This window comes from Trachurus trachurus, assembly GCF_905171665.1.
Source record: "Trachurus trachurus genome assembly, chromosome: 8".
Classification (NCBI taxonomy): domain Eukaryota; kingdom Metazoa; phylum Chordata; class Actinopteri; order Carangiformes; family Carangidae; genus Trachurus; species Trachurus trachurus.
The window spans coordinates 22,305,052-22,323,017 of record NC_139905.1 but is presented as its reverse complement, the minus strand read 5'-3'; the positions used below and the strand labels follow the sequence as shown (position 1 = coordinate 22,323,017).

General features: G+C 40.8%; 1 protein-coding gene across 1 annotated transcript in view; it reads left to right on the top strand.

The window, feature by feature from the left end:
• Positions 1-309: 309 nt before the first annotated feature.
• Positions 310-17,966, top strand: part of LOC310989691 (protein shisa-8) — a gene marked incomplete at both ends in the record, with an annotated part of 138,972 nt that continues 121,315 nt past the window's right edge. Inside the window, one exon of the mRNA XM_083976836.1 lies at positions 310-872. Coding sequence (XP_083832962.1) covers positions 310-872 — 563 coding nt within the window. The remainder of the gene's footprint in view (positions 873-17,966) is intronic.

Here is a 17,966-nt window from a genome sequence, read left to right as displayed (position 1 = left end):
TTCACTTGCTTGTTCCTCTGCCCTTTGATGATAGTTTGGTCTTCTGTTCTGTGGTAATAAGACTACTGTTTTCTTTTTCTTCCAAGTATAAAAATACTGTAAGGGTAACTCCCTCTAGTTGTCACAAGTGTTATCAGTTTTTTTTTTTATTATTAGCTAAAAGTTTAGAGAATGATTTGCTGTCACTCAACATATTTAACTTCCTGTTTCTTTGTTGTTGTTTTTAAACCTAGGAGCTTTAACTTGGACCCGTCATTAACAATTACACATCAGCACTGAGCCATCACAAGACTTTGGAATAAGTTCAAGATGGCCACTACCATGCATCCAATCTTGATGAGCTTCTTGCTGGCCATTCTCCTGGGCTTGACCTCTATGGGTGGACTGAACTCTGGGCTCTCGGGTCAAGCTTTGGCCCAGGTCCCCACCAACGAGACAACAGAGCCCTCTGTGTTGCCAGAGGCCGCCCTGGCTACGCCCACACCAGACACTGAGGACCAAACAGCTCCAAACAGCGGCCAACGATGTTTGGGTTACTATGATGTCATGGGCCAGTGGGACCCACCCTTCAACTGTAACATAGGTATCTACATGTTCTGTTGTGGCTCCTGCTTCTACCGCTTCTGCTGCCAGTTCAAAGTTCACAGTTTGGACCAGACATCCTGTAACAACTATGACACGCCTGTGTGGGCCAACACCGGAAAACCAGTGGCACCTGTGACAGAGGTCCAGGAAGAACCAGACCGGGATCGGACCCACATGATCGTGTATATTATCTGTGGAGTGGTGGCCATCATGGTGTTGGTGGGAATTTTCACCAAGCTTGGACTGGAGAAGAGTCAAGGAGGACAGACTGACATGACCAACTCCAGGTAGGAAACTGAGAGGAGAATGGATGATGGTGATTTTGGGGAGGACTGGGAGTGTGATGATTAATGGGTAGATAATTGATGTGATTTGATTAACAATGAAAAAAATGATGTCACTTGATGGATTTTTTTCCCCAAAGTTCTGAATTGCTCTGAATTCCTGGATGGATGATAGGATGTCTGGATGTAGCTTAGCTACTGTCTGATCTGAGGTTAGGCTAAGTGTTTTTTAGAACTGAATGAGAAGATGCACATCACTCTCACGTAGCCTACAAAGCCACCGTAAGCAACCAGTTAGCTTATGGACAGCTATAAAGCTGAAACAACAGGCTCTGGCATAGTTAACAAAACTTGCTAGCTAGCATTTCTAAATCTCAGTCATACACTTGTAGTTTTTGGTTTGCCAAAGGTTTCACGAACAATTACCATATGTTCCAGAAACCTTACAACATGGACATTTGTAATTTTGGATCCGGCTCGCTGTTGCCCTCTGTTTCCAGTTTTAATGCTAAGCTAAGCTAACTGGCTACTGATTTGAGCTATCATTGCTATCCTGAAAATAAGAAATTCATCTTTTGTTATTCTCTACATTCAAAATCAAAATTTGGATTTTTGGATGAACTAACTGTTCATATTCGTGGCTGCAGTTGTGGTGGGTGGGGGGCCTCCAGAATGTTTAGAAACTCCCCTGCCGGGATGGTCAGCAATTTAATTACTTGTGACAAAATGGAATCTGTCATGAAAATGCTGATACTCAGCTGAGCTATATCGAAAGTAGCTATTGCTAAATTTTGCTATTGCAAAGGAAATTTTGTGAGTTAAGCATCAAATTTAATTTCTTTACTCACAGCTATCAACAGTGGACATCAACACTAATGTAAACTCTTGTCTCTATCAAGTCTTTTCGTCTGTTGCAGTTAGCATGCTAACCAGCGGGCCCCAGCCTTTCTTGACTCAGTGTAGCTTGCTGTCCTTGTCTGGTAAACTGAACAATGACCCAAACTATTGTCCAAGAACAATCACCAATCACCTCTGAAAAAACTTACAAGCGGCCCCTTTGAACTGCTGGAAAGACACTAATCCCTGACATAATATCGAAGAAGAAGATGAGACATTATGGTTTAAGAAGCATACAGTAGGTTTTGGAGATGTGTTCACTGATCCTCACTATGTAGTTTAATGTAAGTCGGTGACTGCACACAGCAGTGCATTTGAAGTTAGGTCTGAATTTTCAACTTGTGGCGCACATGCACGTGTGTAAGTGAATGTGTGAGTTTTTCTGCATAACGTGTGAAAAGTTCACAAGCTGAGTAATGAAACAAGTGTCTGAGTCACAGTGAGGTGACAATAGGTGTGATGTCTGTTTGAAACCGTGAGGGAACGATGGACGTAGTGACAGTGAGGAAGAAAGGGAGCAGGGACCGGAAGGAGGTCAGGCGTCTCAGGGTGGAGATTCAAAAGGACATATGTCAGGTGATAGTAAGGGAGGAGTTGGGTGGGGGAGGATTTTGAGTGAGGTTGTGTTGTGTATGTTTTCTCTGTATTGGTGTAGCCGTTTCACATTGATGGCTGATTGATTGCTGTGACACATCTATGACTGTGGCAATGTGCAGCCTCCAGTGAACAATGAGAAGGGAGAGGGTGGTTTTTGGAAGGGTGGGATATTGAGCGGATGTGACTGGAGTGTAGCCAACAGCTAATTCTAGTACAGAGAACGGTGTGGGTATGTGTGGGTGTGTGTGTGTGTGTGTGTGAGGGAGGAGGAAAGTGTGTGACAGGCCAGCTTATTGGGTGTTAAGAGTTGGGCAATGGGGGTCCTTAAAATCCTGTCATTACCGGATTTTCTCTCAAGCTTCCATAGGGAAGATGAGAAGCAGACAAGGAGTATAGCAGTGGACATCAGTACTCGTCGATGATATACTGCACAGATTTACCAATAACACATTGAAAGCTGGGATCTCTCAACACATTATACCCTGAATTAATACCTGAATTAATGTGATTGCTTTGGTGATATTTCTGATTTGTTGTTGGCTGGAGATGCAGGTCATACTGTCAAAAGAAATATTCAGCGTTTGTCTTGAGGTTTCCTAGAGGTGACATGTGTATGCCTCCCATCAGCAGGACAGATGTTGGCAAGCATCTGTCCTGCTGAAGTGTCTTGGAGCAAGACACTGAAACTCTAGTCACTTGACCGTTCACTTTGACTTCCCTGGATTAAAAACAGCTTTCAGTAAACAATGAAATCGATAACATAAAGGGAATTCAAAGTACTACTTTTGGTCAACTTTAAAATCTTGCAGCCAATGCAAGTTCTAAATCTCAAAATCAAAAAGTTATTTGAGGGGATATGGCAAATGCAAAGTGATCATAAATGCACACTATAAAAAATCCTCAGTAAAATACTTACACAACAATATATAACACAACAGTAAAAAGTAATCCTGATTTAAAAAAGTTAATTATTTATTATTATAGTGTGCATATGTGAATACAGTATTTGCAAACATAGAGATTTATATTTATTTACTTTAGCTTTTAGTCACTCAAATTGAATAATCTGTTGCGTGATAATAGTTACCTAAACTGAATGAATATATACCAAATATATGATCAAAATGTCCCTTTGTGTGCTGAGTAATCTGACATTAATATCAATAATCTCTCAGAGACTGGGTTTATCAGATCTAACACAGGAGAGAGAGATACGTTCTCCTCTCTCATGCTAAAACTTGGTTTATTAAAGCAGATATCAGCTTCACGGCCGTTTCGGCTAATGCTGCGTTCAAGGCAGGCTTTTGAAACCGTAAGTTACAGCTTCAAGTCACAACTACGACTTGGTAGCGTTCCAGGTAACCCGTAGCTCGTGTTTTTACCATCCTGTTGTCTGTGAAAGTTCCCTATAACGGCCACTCGTAACTTCCGACCCGTGAACTCGTACCAGATCGAACTGGTATGACTTCACAGGAAGGAAAAACACAAAGTACGAGTTTCTTTGAACGCACCATGAGTTAGCAGCCCCCGCCCTTGTCAGGCATCAATTGGTCCTCGTGCTACGTCACCACATTCACGCGCATCCCTTGGCTGCACACACAGCCCTTCATGCCGTTCTCTCTCCTCATTGGATAACATTTGTATCCCACAAGGAAAATTTTCTCCTCGGGTTACAGCAGAGCAGAGTGACGGAGAGACTCGTGTTTAGGCTGAAATACTTCATGTAAGTGATTGCTGACGGAAAATAGGACTATTTAGGACTTATATTAACAAAAACATTCCACTGATATCTGCTTTAACTATAATGGTGATGGCTGGATCATCTGAATACTTTTATCACTGCATCTTCAAATGAGGATTTGTTGCCTATGTGTGTTCAGGGTAAGACGGATGCAATTTGTTTAGTCGTCATGTTTTAGCATGAGCAAAAAATTCATGTGTATCCTAGGGTTTTATGAATCTGCTTCAAAACACAGAGAGAAAAGAGGAACCCTAGGGGAGTCTCTTTTGTAAAACTCATAGGACGCCAAAAAGGTCTGAGACAGAATGAAAAAATAGGAAGAGAACTGAGTGTGTGAAATACAAAGACAGAGAACAGGGGGATGAAAGACGGCTACTCAGGGGAAAGTGAATACTGAGATGCTCTTGTTTTCATTTATTTATTTATTGAGCATGGACAGCGCACATTGATCAACATGTCAGTTTTACCATCTATGTAAATGTGCCAGAGTTAGCCATAGTGGCTAATTTTCATCTGTTGTCCCCTGGGGCAGGTTGGTAAAAGTTAACATCGTATTATCAAATAATCAAAGTACTACTACAACAGTTAATACAATAAAATGCAGTTCAATAACCTGTATAATACATTACAGAAATTACATGTACCGGTATATACAACTCTGTGTGTGTGCTTGTGTGCTTGTGTGTGGAGGCAGCGCCAAAGATGAGATGGTTACATGTCTGGTTTGCTTTGAGCCATGTCTTAAGATTATGCCTAAAAGTTAAGTAGGGGCGCCGAGTGGCACAGTAGGTTGAGCAGGCACCCCATGTGTAGAGGCTACAGTCCTCACTGCAGGCGGCCCTGGTTTGAATCCCGCATCGGGCGGCCCTTTCCTGCATGTCATTCTCCCTCTCTCTGCTTTCCCATTTCCTGTTTCTCTACTATCCAAAGTCATAAAAAACCCCAAAATACAGTATACTTGATAAGTCATTCGTCATTCTGGTAGCTGACCTTGTTGTCCTGCTGCTGTTATCTTTCTGGAAAACAAATTGACTCAAAGGGGGATGTGCAAGCCCATTTAAGATCTTAAAAATGAGGCAAGCATCTGCAAAGTTTTTGAAATGATCTAGATTAAGTGAGTTCTTTCCACTATATGACAATGATGATAACTGTTAGTCTTTTTGTCAAGTGTTTGTTTGTAGAGGGATTCAATCGGTTTCAAAATCGTCATGTTTGCTTGCGACCAGCTTGTTAAACGGTATGCTTATGCTAAGTGTGAAAAATGATAGCATGCATGAACAATTTGGCTGCCACTGTTGTTAAGTACTGTATGGCTGTATGTGTTTAAAATTTGCCAGGTTGAATTTGATTGTACTGGTCACCTTTTTTAACATGTTTTTTAAATGACAAGTTTGAATCCAGAGTGATTCCCAAATATTTAAAATCAGACACAACATTGAGCTTTTCTCCTTTGACAAAGACATCAGGTTGGGGAGTATCTGTGGATTTCTGTGAAAAAAACATACAGTCTTATTTACATTCAGGTGTAGACAAGAGTTGCTCAGCCAATTGGAAACGTGGACCAAAGCAGCTGTTAATTTGTTTGCAGCTTGTTGTTTATCTTGTGTCATGCACATATAGAACTGTGTCGTCAGCATACATTTGTATGTTGACAGATGGACATATCAACGGTAGGTCGTTAATATACAAGCTAAACAAAATAGGGCCCAGTATCGATCCGTGTGGAACACCAGTGTTACATTTGAGATATGTTGATTTATGTTGATATATATTTTTCCCTTCTGCTTTTGTTAACACCTGTTCAAAAAGATGTGTGAGAGAGACAATGACACAGCATCTAACCTATAGTGATGTGACCACAGCCTGGTGATAAAGGAGCCGATGGACGGACAGTCCACTGAAGCAGAAAGTTGTGAGAAATACAAGACAAAGGTAAAAAGTTAGAGTGAGAGTGACCTGTGGGTGCAGATGAGTGAAGAGCTGGGCTGTTATAATTCTGCTGAATTGCCGTTGAGAGCTGTGGGTGACCAGGCAGCATGCATAATGATTCTCCAAACAAGTCCTCTCTCAGGTATTTAATTCTCAGTTTCACTATAGTGTGGCCATTAAAAAAAAACATATTTTTGAGTTTTGTCCAAAAGCACATGTTGCTTGTTGTGTTGCACTGGCTAAACATATGTAGATAAAGATGGACATAGCATCCATTAATTCATCCATAGTTTTTTGAAGAGTTGTTTTTAAAGCTTGGAGTGAACTGCTCTACCACTGCCATGTTGCCAGTATCTGACTGCACCAAATGCAAAAATAGGCAAATTGGGTGTGGTGTGTGGAACCGAGACTTCAGTGCATGGCAGTCATACTTGTCACCTTTGAGTGACAGATGGGTGACTTACATTGTTGGCTACATTTTCCAGCCTCGAAGGTTACCACCTGGCTGTAAGTACACCAACTTAATGCCTAAGTTGCCTCATTTAGTTCTTTAAAATATCTATATACGTATGATGAAAAAACTAATGTGCTCAGTGGATGCGCCTGACTTTGCATTTAAGAGACAAAAACGGAGGCTGTTTCGTGCGGATGAAATAGTTTATAATATTCATGCACAGGCATTGCATTTTAAAATTCATATTCTCACATTCGTATTCTCTGCATACATTGACAGCAAGACACTTCCACCCAGCTGTGAGTCTTTGTGCAGTCATGTGTGTGTTTGTGCCCCGTGTGTGCACTCAACAAATAATTCCTGCCATAAAGCTGTTAAGGTGGTAATGCGCGGAAACCTTGGGTCAGGCAATCACAACAGGCAGTGGCGCAATGAAACATAGCACGCACACACACAAACCTCTCATGATTATAGTCATGCAGAGCCCCTCCTGTGTCCCCTCCATTACACTGCCTCTCACCTCCCAAGCGGCTCCGTGTTTTTGTTTTGCTCTCAGTCTGTCTGCCGCTGCGTCTGTTGTGTGGAAACTGCTGCAAAGCAAAATTAAAAATGAATCATATCCTTTGATACGTGATTCAGCTGTGGGAATTAATGTACAGTATCGATCAATTAACGACAGCCGGGCTCACAAGGACGTAAAGGAGGGCCACAGTGCAATCCTCAAGCACAGTGCAATAAACAGGACACAAAAGTTTCAAGCTGACAATTGTCCCTAACATATAGACACTTGGTGCAGCGCCAGCGTGATCAAGGGATGCCCTTTGTCTGACCACCATGCACACTGCAGCTGGAATAATCAGAGCCAGAGCTATTAAAATGTTGGCCAACAAATAGCCGGCACATAAACCATTATAAAATACAACCATAAAAATATATTTGTAGGGCATTACTGAAAACACAGCAAGTTAAAGACAATAAAACAGTGCTTAACAGCCAAAAGTATAAATAATCGAAATTCCAGGCAATGTGTTTATGCCAGGGCAACACAGTGGTACTGTGGTAAGCACCGTTGCCTCTCAGCAAGAAGTTTTGAGTTCGATCCCAAAGGCCTGTATGGGGCCTTTCTGGGGTGTGTGTGCGCATGCCTGTGTTGGTCTCCGACTCCCCCCCCACAGTCCAAAGACAAGTCCACACTAGGTGGACTGGTGACTTGACTTGATATGAGTGTGTGTGTGTATGTGTGTGCATTGCTTGTCTCTATATGTCAGCCCTGTGATAAACTTGTGACCTGTTCAGCGTGCACCCCTCCCTGTGTCAGCTGGGATGGACACCAGCTCTCTGTGGCCAGGTATTAATGCCAGCGTTAGCCATGTAAGCATCTGGTGAGCTCAGGATAGATAAAAGAAAGATAACTTTGTGTGTTTGAATTGACAATCACACATCTTAATAACGTTATTTGATGTATCACATGGATACCATGTGATGAACAATATCAAGGAAACTCATGTTATGTGATAATAAAAGAGCATTGTATTTGTTGTCATTAACAGGATAATGTTTGGAATGTCAGTGATCATGGTGACACTTTTGGCAATGTACCTTGTGCCTTGGTGTTTTGTTTTGATGGAACACGTGAAAGATGAATATTTCATATATCTAACACACACACACAGCATAACGTCCCTCATTCCCTTTAACAGCATTGTGCCACTTATCATAAGTTATTCTGCTGAAGAGCCATGTGTTCAAGGGCACAGGCAATTGAACGACCCACTGGGGATCTAAACAGCCATTTCCATTGGCCGTTCTGTTCCTTTACTGTATTGTGTTTCATCAACAGTGCTCTTTATTTCCGTTATTGTTCAGCCACAGTGGCGCTTTTCATCATCGCCTGTGACAGGTGTTTAGAGCCAAGAGATAAACATGTGCACACAGCTCCACATTATCTGAAACGGTTACAACTGTGGCCAGATGAAGATTTTATAGTGAACTGTGTGGTCCAAATTATGCTTATGCTTTATTGTTGTGTGTGTGCGTGTGTGTGTGTGTGTGTGTTGGGTGTCATAACTTGACAATGGGGACTACTTCTATCTAGAACAAAAGTTGTAACACAGCACAAAGACCTGCTGATTAAAGCTGTCAAATAGAAGGTGAAGAAAACTAAAAAACACATCAAACGATTCCTTAAATTGACTTTCACATAGAAACGTGTCAGTGATGTATAATGTGTCCTCAGGCTTCATCACTGATTTCACCTCTATTGTTAGAGCTGTTGCTATTCTCACCTTTAATTAACAAGCTCTTCAGCAAAGCACAGTCAGCCTCATTTGCCTTGTTAAACTAGCTTCCTCCCATGTTCAATCTGAACCCAAAATAAACTCTTTGATGCTGCAACAGAGCGAAAATAAATAGACTCTGACCCCCCCAAAGTGCAGCGTTAACGCAGATCAGCAAATAATAATAATTATCATTGTTTACGCCTTTTATTAGTCACTGTGCACATTCAGGGAAAAGGGTTCATAATTGTGGGTATTTTCATCTTGGGGCTTGTTTCCGTGCCGTCGCTGTTGAGTTGAACATTTCATTATCGACTTCACTTTGCCAGTAAAAACACTCTCCCAAGGCCAAAATGGTCTCTGGCAGTTTGACTTTAAAACACACATTTTCAGGTCTAAAACACACAGTGCTGTTACTTCAGCTGAGTGTTGGTAGAAGTTTTCTTTCACACATCTTAGTTGTTGGAGCACACACATCCAAATACTGGGTTTAAGAGGTTTTAACCAGCACAGTTGGGATAAACAACTCGAAGAAGCAGCGCTGCACTCACTGTAGGACGTCAGCTCAGTGTGTTTTATCCTTCATGAAACTCAGACCAAACCAGTTCTTATGCAAGAAAAGCACACCAGATGTAATCACATTTTTATGATGCTGTGGAGGAAATATGTAACTACTGTATGTTGACATACTAGGGGTGTAACGGTACACAAAAGTCACGGTTCGGTACGTACCTCGGTTCAGGGGTCACGGTTCGGTACAGTTTCGGTACAACAGACACTAATTGAATGTAAAACTAAAATCTGTCTTGTATTATAAAAGTTAAAAGAAAAAAGAATATAAAATAAAACAAGTGCATTAGGAGTGTATAATGCCATTCATTAATTCTAGAGGGAAAAAAACGTGCACTTGACAACTGGCAACTATTATTCGAATTATTAAATTATTATTATTAAAAAAACAAAACAATAAACTGACATCAATGTTGGTTTACACAGTTAAATTAGACTATCAGTTACTTTGGTGATGTTTCTGGTCCTGCCTGTGTTCATAAAACATATTAGGCAGCTACACGCACATATCCCCCAAAAAACTGAAGACTAGGTGCTGGACCACCAAGAAAGACACAGGTAAGGAAAAAAGGAGACCGCACACTAGTTAAAAGCTCCCGTGACAGTTTAATGTCACTCACACGTTTCGGGCGTCAGCCCTTCATCAGACAAAATGTGTCTGATTATATATAGTGTGCGGTCTCCTTTTCTCCTCACCTGTCTGTGTTCATGTCAAGAGGCTTAAAAGCTGCGGGATAAGTTGTTGCACACAACTAGTCTTTTTACTTGCACCAGTGATTGACATATCCGGTTGAACATGCGCTACGTGTTTGATGCGTTTCTAGCGACGCACCGCGCATCCGTGAAACATCGCCGACGGACTTTGTCCGGTGGACCAGTCGCGAGCATGGATGTATTATGGTCGCGAGCCGCCGCCGCCGCCGCCGTTTGTTTCAATGAGAAGCCACAGTGACATGAATGAAGCAGACAGCTCTCCTCCTCTAACTTCTCTCTCATCACTTCTCTTCTTCGTCTGCTGTGAGGCTGCAGGCAGCTTCGAGGCTCATTACCGCCACCTGGATTCGAGTGAGGACTCGACTTTTTTTTTTATTTTTTATATTCATTCAGACGTATTCGTCGTGTGACTGTGTGCACCGAACCGTGACCCCCGTACCATGACGGCACGGGACGAATACATATACCGTTACACCCCTATGACATACAGATTGTGTTTATGCACAAATAGTCAAAGTTTGACACACTTCAGCTTCTATTCTTGGATCCTTTAAAAAAAAAAACCCGAAATAATACAATTATGTAACATAGTCCATTATTCCAGACACCATTCAGCTGATACTTTACTATCTTCTACAGCGCAGCGCTATTGTACTGCTGCTAGTAGTTTTTGTGAAAAAAAGAAAAAGAAAATACTATATATATATATAAAAACTATGTTCTTGTAGTGGTTTGTTTTGCTTGCTCATGAAAATCAGGTTTTTATCAGTCAACACCATGACTGCATGTTTCCACCTTAAAACTGAACGGACAGCTTGGGCTTGTTGATGTGAGGGTGTGTGAAGTAGTCGTAGTTGGTAAATTGAAATTCCCTCCAGTAAATTCTGTTTGCTGTGCACCCAGTTTGCGGAGCTGACCAGGAGCAGCAGCAGACCAGCAGAGCTATGTGTGGCTGATTCGTCTTCTAGTTGCCAATTTTGTTGCAAAACAAACTCATCCTTGTTGCTGAGACCGTGGCTGTTTGAGGCTCAAAGCTCGAGGTGGTGAGCAGGTACAAGGCGTGATACAGAATTTCTGAGTGAGGAAGTAAATGTGGATGTGCATCAAGCCCCACTTCTCTGTTATTTTTCACCTAAAACCATGTTAAACTGAATATTTATGATAGGGTATTTTTTTGCACAGTTTAAAACATGTCTGATGAGGAACTTAACTTCTCCACTGCTAGATGTACAGACGTATCCAGGCGTCTGTTTACATGCGTGTTCCACAGAGTGTAGCGGTTTCAGTTGTGTTATGATTGTAACTCCACACCACACCTCAGTGCAGCAGAGCTCAGAGAGACAGATTGCTGCAGAGGCAGAAGTTCCTCCGCTCAACTGTTGCTGCAGTGGCTCCAAACCACATCAGCTGATCTCCATATTTTCTCCTTTCCTCACCCTACTCCTGTGCATGGTATCGATCTCTTCCTCCCGCTTCCCTCTGTCCCCCTTTGTCATATTTCCCATTATTTCTTCTCTTATTTCTTCACTTTATCCTGTTCTTTCTTCCATGCTGTCTGCTGTTGTCTTCTGTTGTCTTCTGTTAACGAGAGCACTGCAGGTGCCAAAAATCAGACTGAAAAGTGTGCCTGACAGATGGTCAGATTTAAGAACACAATGGCCTGATATTCTGGGTATTTATGGAGTATCTGTATGATCCCTGTTGGAAAAACTATAAAATCCCTCAACAAAAATATACATTCACATTTGTTAAAATTCAGTTTCTACAGCTTATGCTTATATATAGTACTACTACTACTTAGAGTGCTGTCAAGTCATTTTACTATAGGTTGCATGATTCCCGTTTGTAGAGAAAAATCCTGTATAGAAAAAATGAAAGTGTCATTTCAACTGCACAAAGTTCAAGTATTCTGTCCCCCAGGTCCTTTTCTCTTATTATGTATTATTATTATTTTTTCCACACCACAAGCATAAAGTATTCTTTAACCTTTCCCACATCTTTTCTCTCTCTCCAGTTATTTAGATAAAACTCCAGAACACAACAGCCTATCTTGTGGTTGCAGTCCCCTCCTCTCATCTCACCTCCTCCCTGCTTTAATTTAGTTTCATGCCAAACCAAAGTCATGCTTCGTCATCCTCATCCTCCCGTTTCCTCCTCTGAACGATGTTTGTGCCCATACACCTGCATCACTTGATATTTACAGCATGTCTGGCCTAGGGAGGCTAAAACACCACTTCTCAAGAAAAAAAACTATAGATAAATAAAGTGTGATTACCTAATAATAAGGGGCTTATTTTTGAGCAGAGCTGTGGGCTGTCAACAAGGATCTATGTCACTTTTGACTTTGTAAATTAGAGGCACAGTGGGAGCTCTGTGGGAGGCACCACTGTTAAAGTGTGTGAATCTACTCTCTATATTCACTCTAACAAAGCTTTGCTGACACCATATACAGTAGAGTGTGGCTGTAGACTGTGTGTTACTGTGAGTGTGTAGGCTTGGTTGTGTGTTTATGTTTGTAGACTACGTGGAGTTTGGGAACACGCCGTCCAACGTGGTCTCCATTTTCACTCCAGTGATCCTGGTAATGGTCTTGTCCCAGTGTAGATTGACGGTGGCTCCAAGTCGCCTTGACAGAAAATCAACCGCTTACATGTAGCTGTTTGCTGGAGCGCGCATAGTAGCAAGCATCACCGCTGTGTGTACTGTAGCTGGTCATCTCTCTTTCTCTTTCTCCTTATCTGTCTGTCTGTATATCTGTCTATCTGTTCGTCTGTCTGTCTATGTTCTTTGCTGTAACGCAGCTTATTTCTTTGCCGTCTGCCCTTCAACCTCCTGCTTCCTTTTATATGTTTCAGTGGAGGGAACAATAATGAAACATTTCAGCCACATAAAGCACCTGTAACCTGAAGCAAGTATAGTATTGAAGTAGAATAACAGATCTATAATAACTATACTACTATAATAACATATTTACAGTTTTTCTCAGTCGCTTTGGTGCATTTCTCACATCACCATTAACATTTGCACAACAGTTCTTGCATTTCTCAAAACAATTACTGCAAAACCTAGTGGATAACCTGCAAAAGTGTATCACTCGCTCAAAATGGATAGTTCATTCCTCAAAAGCAAGTATTCATGTCAATGAAACTGTCAGTGTCATCAAAATGATAAGTCCTGACACCATTGTTTATGAACTAGATAGTCTAATGGCTTTGTCATGTTTTCATTATGACAGTTTATTCAAGTGTTTTCCAATGCAAAAAAGAGAGAAGATCTTGGTGACACTAACTGAAAATGCCCAAGACAGCACTATACTCTTGAAAGCTATAATAAGACACTGAATACGTATGTTTCACATTTTTACTGCTCTTTGCCATTCTGATTTGTTCACAGCATTGTGCAAAAGAAAAATACACTACAGTCATCTATTTACAACACACATAAGAAACACCCTTTGGGTAGAGCTGTGCACAACTGTAAACAATATTGCAATATAGTTACTGAACCTTCTGTAAATCATTCCTGCACATGTCTGTCCGGCCACATATTTTCATCTACATCAGTCTGACGCTAAGAAATGTGTTAAATGGAAGCAAGCTCATTGGCTCTGTCGTCAACAGGACAAAAACTGTGTAAAGTTTGTTCAAAAGCCCCCCAAAAATTTAGCAGCAAGATTTGTCTCAAATCTGCAAACCATATTTTGTGAAGCTACTCTGACAAACTCTGACAGAGATTAAAAAACACAGCAAATAATGTTGACTGTGTACACACACACGCACCGTACACTGTCATTTAATTTGAGTGCAGTGTCTATGGTGTGTACTACTCTCTTCTAACAACCCCTTTCAATACAGAGCTTTACAGTAGATGTGAAGTTGCCATTGTGAATGTCTACACTGTCAGTGATGAAACATAGTGATGACGTGACAAGTGTCTAATATCAGGGGGTAGTGACTATTTGACTAATGAGTGATTTTTAACCTTGGATCTATTGAGAGATACTGAATAATATGTTTTTTTTTTATTTATTATAATGCAATTCTAGAGAAGTCAACTTTATTTTCATTGTAAACATGCGGACAGGTGTAGCAGAGGAGTCAATGGATGCAGATGTGATGCAAAACCAAACACAGAAAGTAGAATTCTTTTTTCTTGTCTGGTATCCAGCTCTTACAGTATAAATACAGCCATGTTAGCTTCCTCCATTCCTCTGCATCCCTTTATCTACCGCCACTGTCTGCACAGCCATTGGTCAACAGGACGAATGTGTGTAAAAAGTCAAAGGTCGTCAAAATTCACTGAATCCATTGAAAACTGATTTTGCTGATTTCAGCATCAGAGGTGTGACTGCACTGGATAACATCTGCCCATATCGTCCGTCACTGACTGTTCATCCACCACTTTTATCACTGTTGTCATCAGTGTATCTGCTGATCATGACAGCACTGTTGCTAATGAGAAACAATAGGGACACACAACAGCTCCTTCTCAGCACAGCGTACACAGCGATTTCTTATAGATTATCCTTGATAACGCAAAGCGATCAATCTTTCACCGCTTTTCCATTTTATCTTGTGCAGCTTAAACCAATATGTTGTGTTGCAAGTCTGTTTTCCCTTTCTTACTTTCTTTCCCATCCCTTTTTCCCTTCTTCCTCTGTCCGTCGTGGCACTTTCACATTTTAGTAATCAGCTCCCAGCTCTTATCTCTGAACAGCATCACATCTGCAAGAGCTTTAACTCCACACGCAGATTAAATAAGAGGAACACGCCCATCCCCTTTGCCATCCATCTCTCTTCCTTCTCCCCCTCTCTCAGCCTCCACCATCCCTCCCTATCCTTCCATCTTGTCCCCGTTCTTTTTCTCTGTACTCCAGCAAATAATTACCTGCTCCCTCGTATCGCCCAAACCATTGTACGTGTTCAGTACTGTGCAGGAACAGAGATGAAACAAAAGAAGATGAGTGTCGATAAGGGGAAATTCAGAAGAGGGAACACGATGGCACAGCGAGGAGGAACCCACTTCTTTACTCTGTTCTCTACTTTCATCCCTTACCGTTATCCCCGTTCATCTCCTGTTTGCTTTTCATATTCATATTTGTGCTTGTCTCATTCCCCGTTGGTCTCTTTCTTTGTCTCATTCTTTACGTTGATCCTTTCCTCTGTCTTGCTGCTCTCTCCCTCTCAGTTCCATTACTTTTCACCAACTTTTTTTTGGACTGATGGGGGAACATTTGTTGATGCCAAATCAAAGATGTAGTAGCCATCTAATGATCCAATTGTGAGCTGACAACAGCTAAACAAAAGTCTATTCTTTCTTTCTTTCTTTCTTTCTTTCTTTCTTTCTTTCTTTCTTTCTTTCTTTCTTTCTTTCTTTCTTTCTTTCTTTCTTTCTTTCTTTCTTTCTTTCTTTCTTTCTTTTTTCTTTCTACACATAAAACCTTTTGTGACAGGCTGCAAAGTGCACTTACTTTGCAAATATGTTGAGACCAATCCCCCTACAACTTTCTCACTACTTTGTCTAAAAAGCTGTGTTGTTTATTTTCCTTACAGAAGAGAAAGAGAAGAGAGAGAGCAAGTGTTGCAGGGTTCTCATGTAGTTAATGCTATCAACCTAATATTTACTTCTTCTCAAAGACTTGCGTTGTTTTGTGATCTTGCAGCAGCTATAAAGCCCCCACTGAGTGACTTCTTTGCAGTGATGGAATGTATGTATTTTAGCATATACTAAAGCACTGCATTCTCTTCATAAGATTTTATCGATTATCATTCTGTTGTTTAAGATTGTTCAAAATCACATAATATTTAGCTTTGGCTATGCCATATTATACAGTAAACATACACCAGGAATGGGTGGTCATTGTCAAACTCTGAAATATCTCCTTTTAAAATGATCTGTTACATATCATCTGGACTGGTCCCATGGAGTTTCAATAAGCACATGCACTGAGACAATATTTGCATTGTATTTATATTTCCCTTAACATGAGCCTGTATTTGCTGACTTCAAACTTCAAGAAAAGAGAGAAGGTTTACTTGACTGCTGCTCCCACAATTCAATGTTTATTTTCTCTTCTCTTAACCTGACAGATAGCTCCATGTCGTCCTCTCATTAAAGTTGTAAACACTGACACTCACTGTGATACACGGAGGAGGCTGAATCTGTTCCCGTCCCTGCTTTATATTTTCATTTTATTCTGCACCACAACATTTCTGTGCCACAGTCTTCTGACAGCTTTGGTTACTTTACAGATTGACTTGTAATATTTTAGGTCATTTTGGCAGTGTCACTTTAGGATGTAAGGTCTCTCACTTCCAATGAAGTGATTGATCATTGAACTAATCAGCAGAATATTCTATAATGAAAATAATCAGATATTATATACAGTATATATACAGTATAAGCATTGAAGTATTGCCACAGTAAAATCATGTTTCCACGTTAACATAATCCAATTAAAGTGGCAGAGACATTTTTCTACAATAGGTCCTGATTGATTACACTTTAGCCTTCATATGACAGTGACAGTAGATATATCATAGTGGCTCACTTCTGTTGCATTTAAATCTCGTTCATTTGAATGTTATGCATGCATACATACATTTTTCATTCAGTATGTTTGTAGTGTTCCTCAGAAGCTAAATGAGGGTTTATTCTGTATGTAATGGTGTAATGACACATGATTGACGAGCCTGCACCACTATATTTTTGTCTTTTCCTCAACTCCCTTTGACTTCCCTCCACTTTTCCACCCAATTCTTACACACACGCACACACACACGCACACATACTTACACTCATTCAGATCCACAAAGCAGGATTGACAGTAACAACAACAACAGCAGCACAGAGCTGTGCTCACAATTTGCACATTTGCAATGTCAAAATAAAACTTTTCTGTTTTTACAAAAGGCAGCAGTTAGTTCAAAACAGAATGGGAGAACACAAGATGTTTTCAGGGAATAGAAATTGTGAAATAACAAACATGCATCTGATTAATAAACACTCACCCTCTCTTGCCTCCCCTGCGTACACACACACAACAGAGAGAGAAAACATATCCGCTCTTTTATTATGCTTTAAATATGTTTTTGTTTGTGCTTTTGCTTTTCTCTCTGTGCGTCATCTTATCCTATATCTCTCTTTGTACACAAACACAGTGCGGCAACATTAAGTTCAGCTAACATTTGTAACTTATTGTGTTGTTGGCCTCTGCAGCGTGCCATCCTCCAAACTCATCCTACTACACCGATGTCACCGCGTGATTGGCTGAAAACACACCACTCAGTTTACTTAGCATCGTTGTCAACCAGGACGCCGGACTCTTTTCAGCTTTAAGTGTTTTACACATGGAAACAAAAAAAAAAACCCTGAATGCCTATACTGTATCTCTACGATCTGTGTGCTGAACAGGATTGTATTTGTTCTTTGCACTCAGGATTAATAACACAGTGTTTGAGCTATAATGAAAATCAATCAGGATTCAGCCCTGCAGTTACAACGCATGATGACACTATCATAGTACAGAAGAGCCACTGAACTGCAGGAGCTGCGTTGACGCTTCTCTGTCTGTTGAGCCAGCAGCACGTATTAAATTCAATATGTTACCTGAATCTTTATAAGTACTTTGGAAGCCTCCCGTCATCAATGGAGACGTGCCCCGTTTTCTAATACTCTGACTGTCAACTGCTTGTGTCCACTTTTTACTTTTTAATTTTTTTCCTCCTGGTCACAACGATGCCAACGCAGTGTCAGGTACCCTCAACGTTTGCATTTGTACAAGTGACTCATGCACTTTTGTTGTGTAATCATTACAGCAGTTATGTAATAACAGCAAATATTAGCGTAAAAAAAGAACAGTCACCCAGAAACCTTTTTTTTTTTCTTTTTCTCATTGGAGAGACACTTTGATGTCCTGT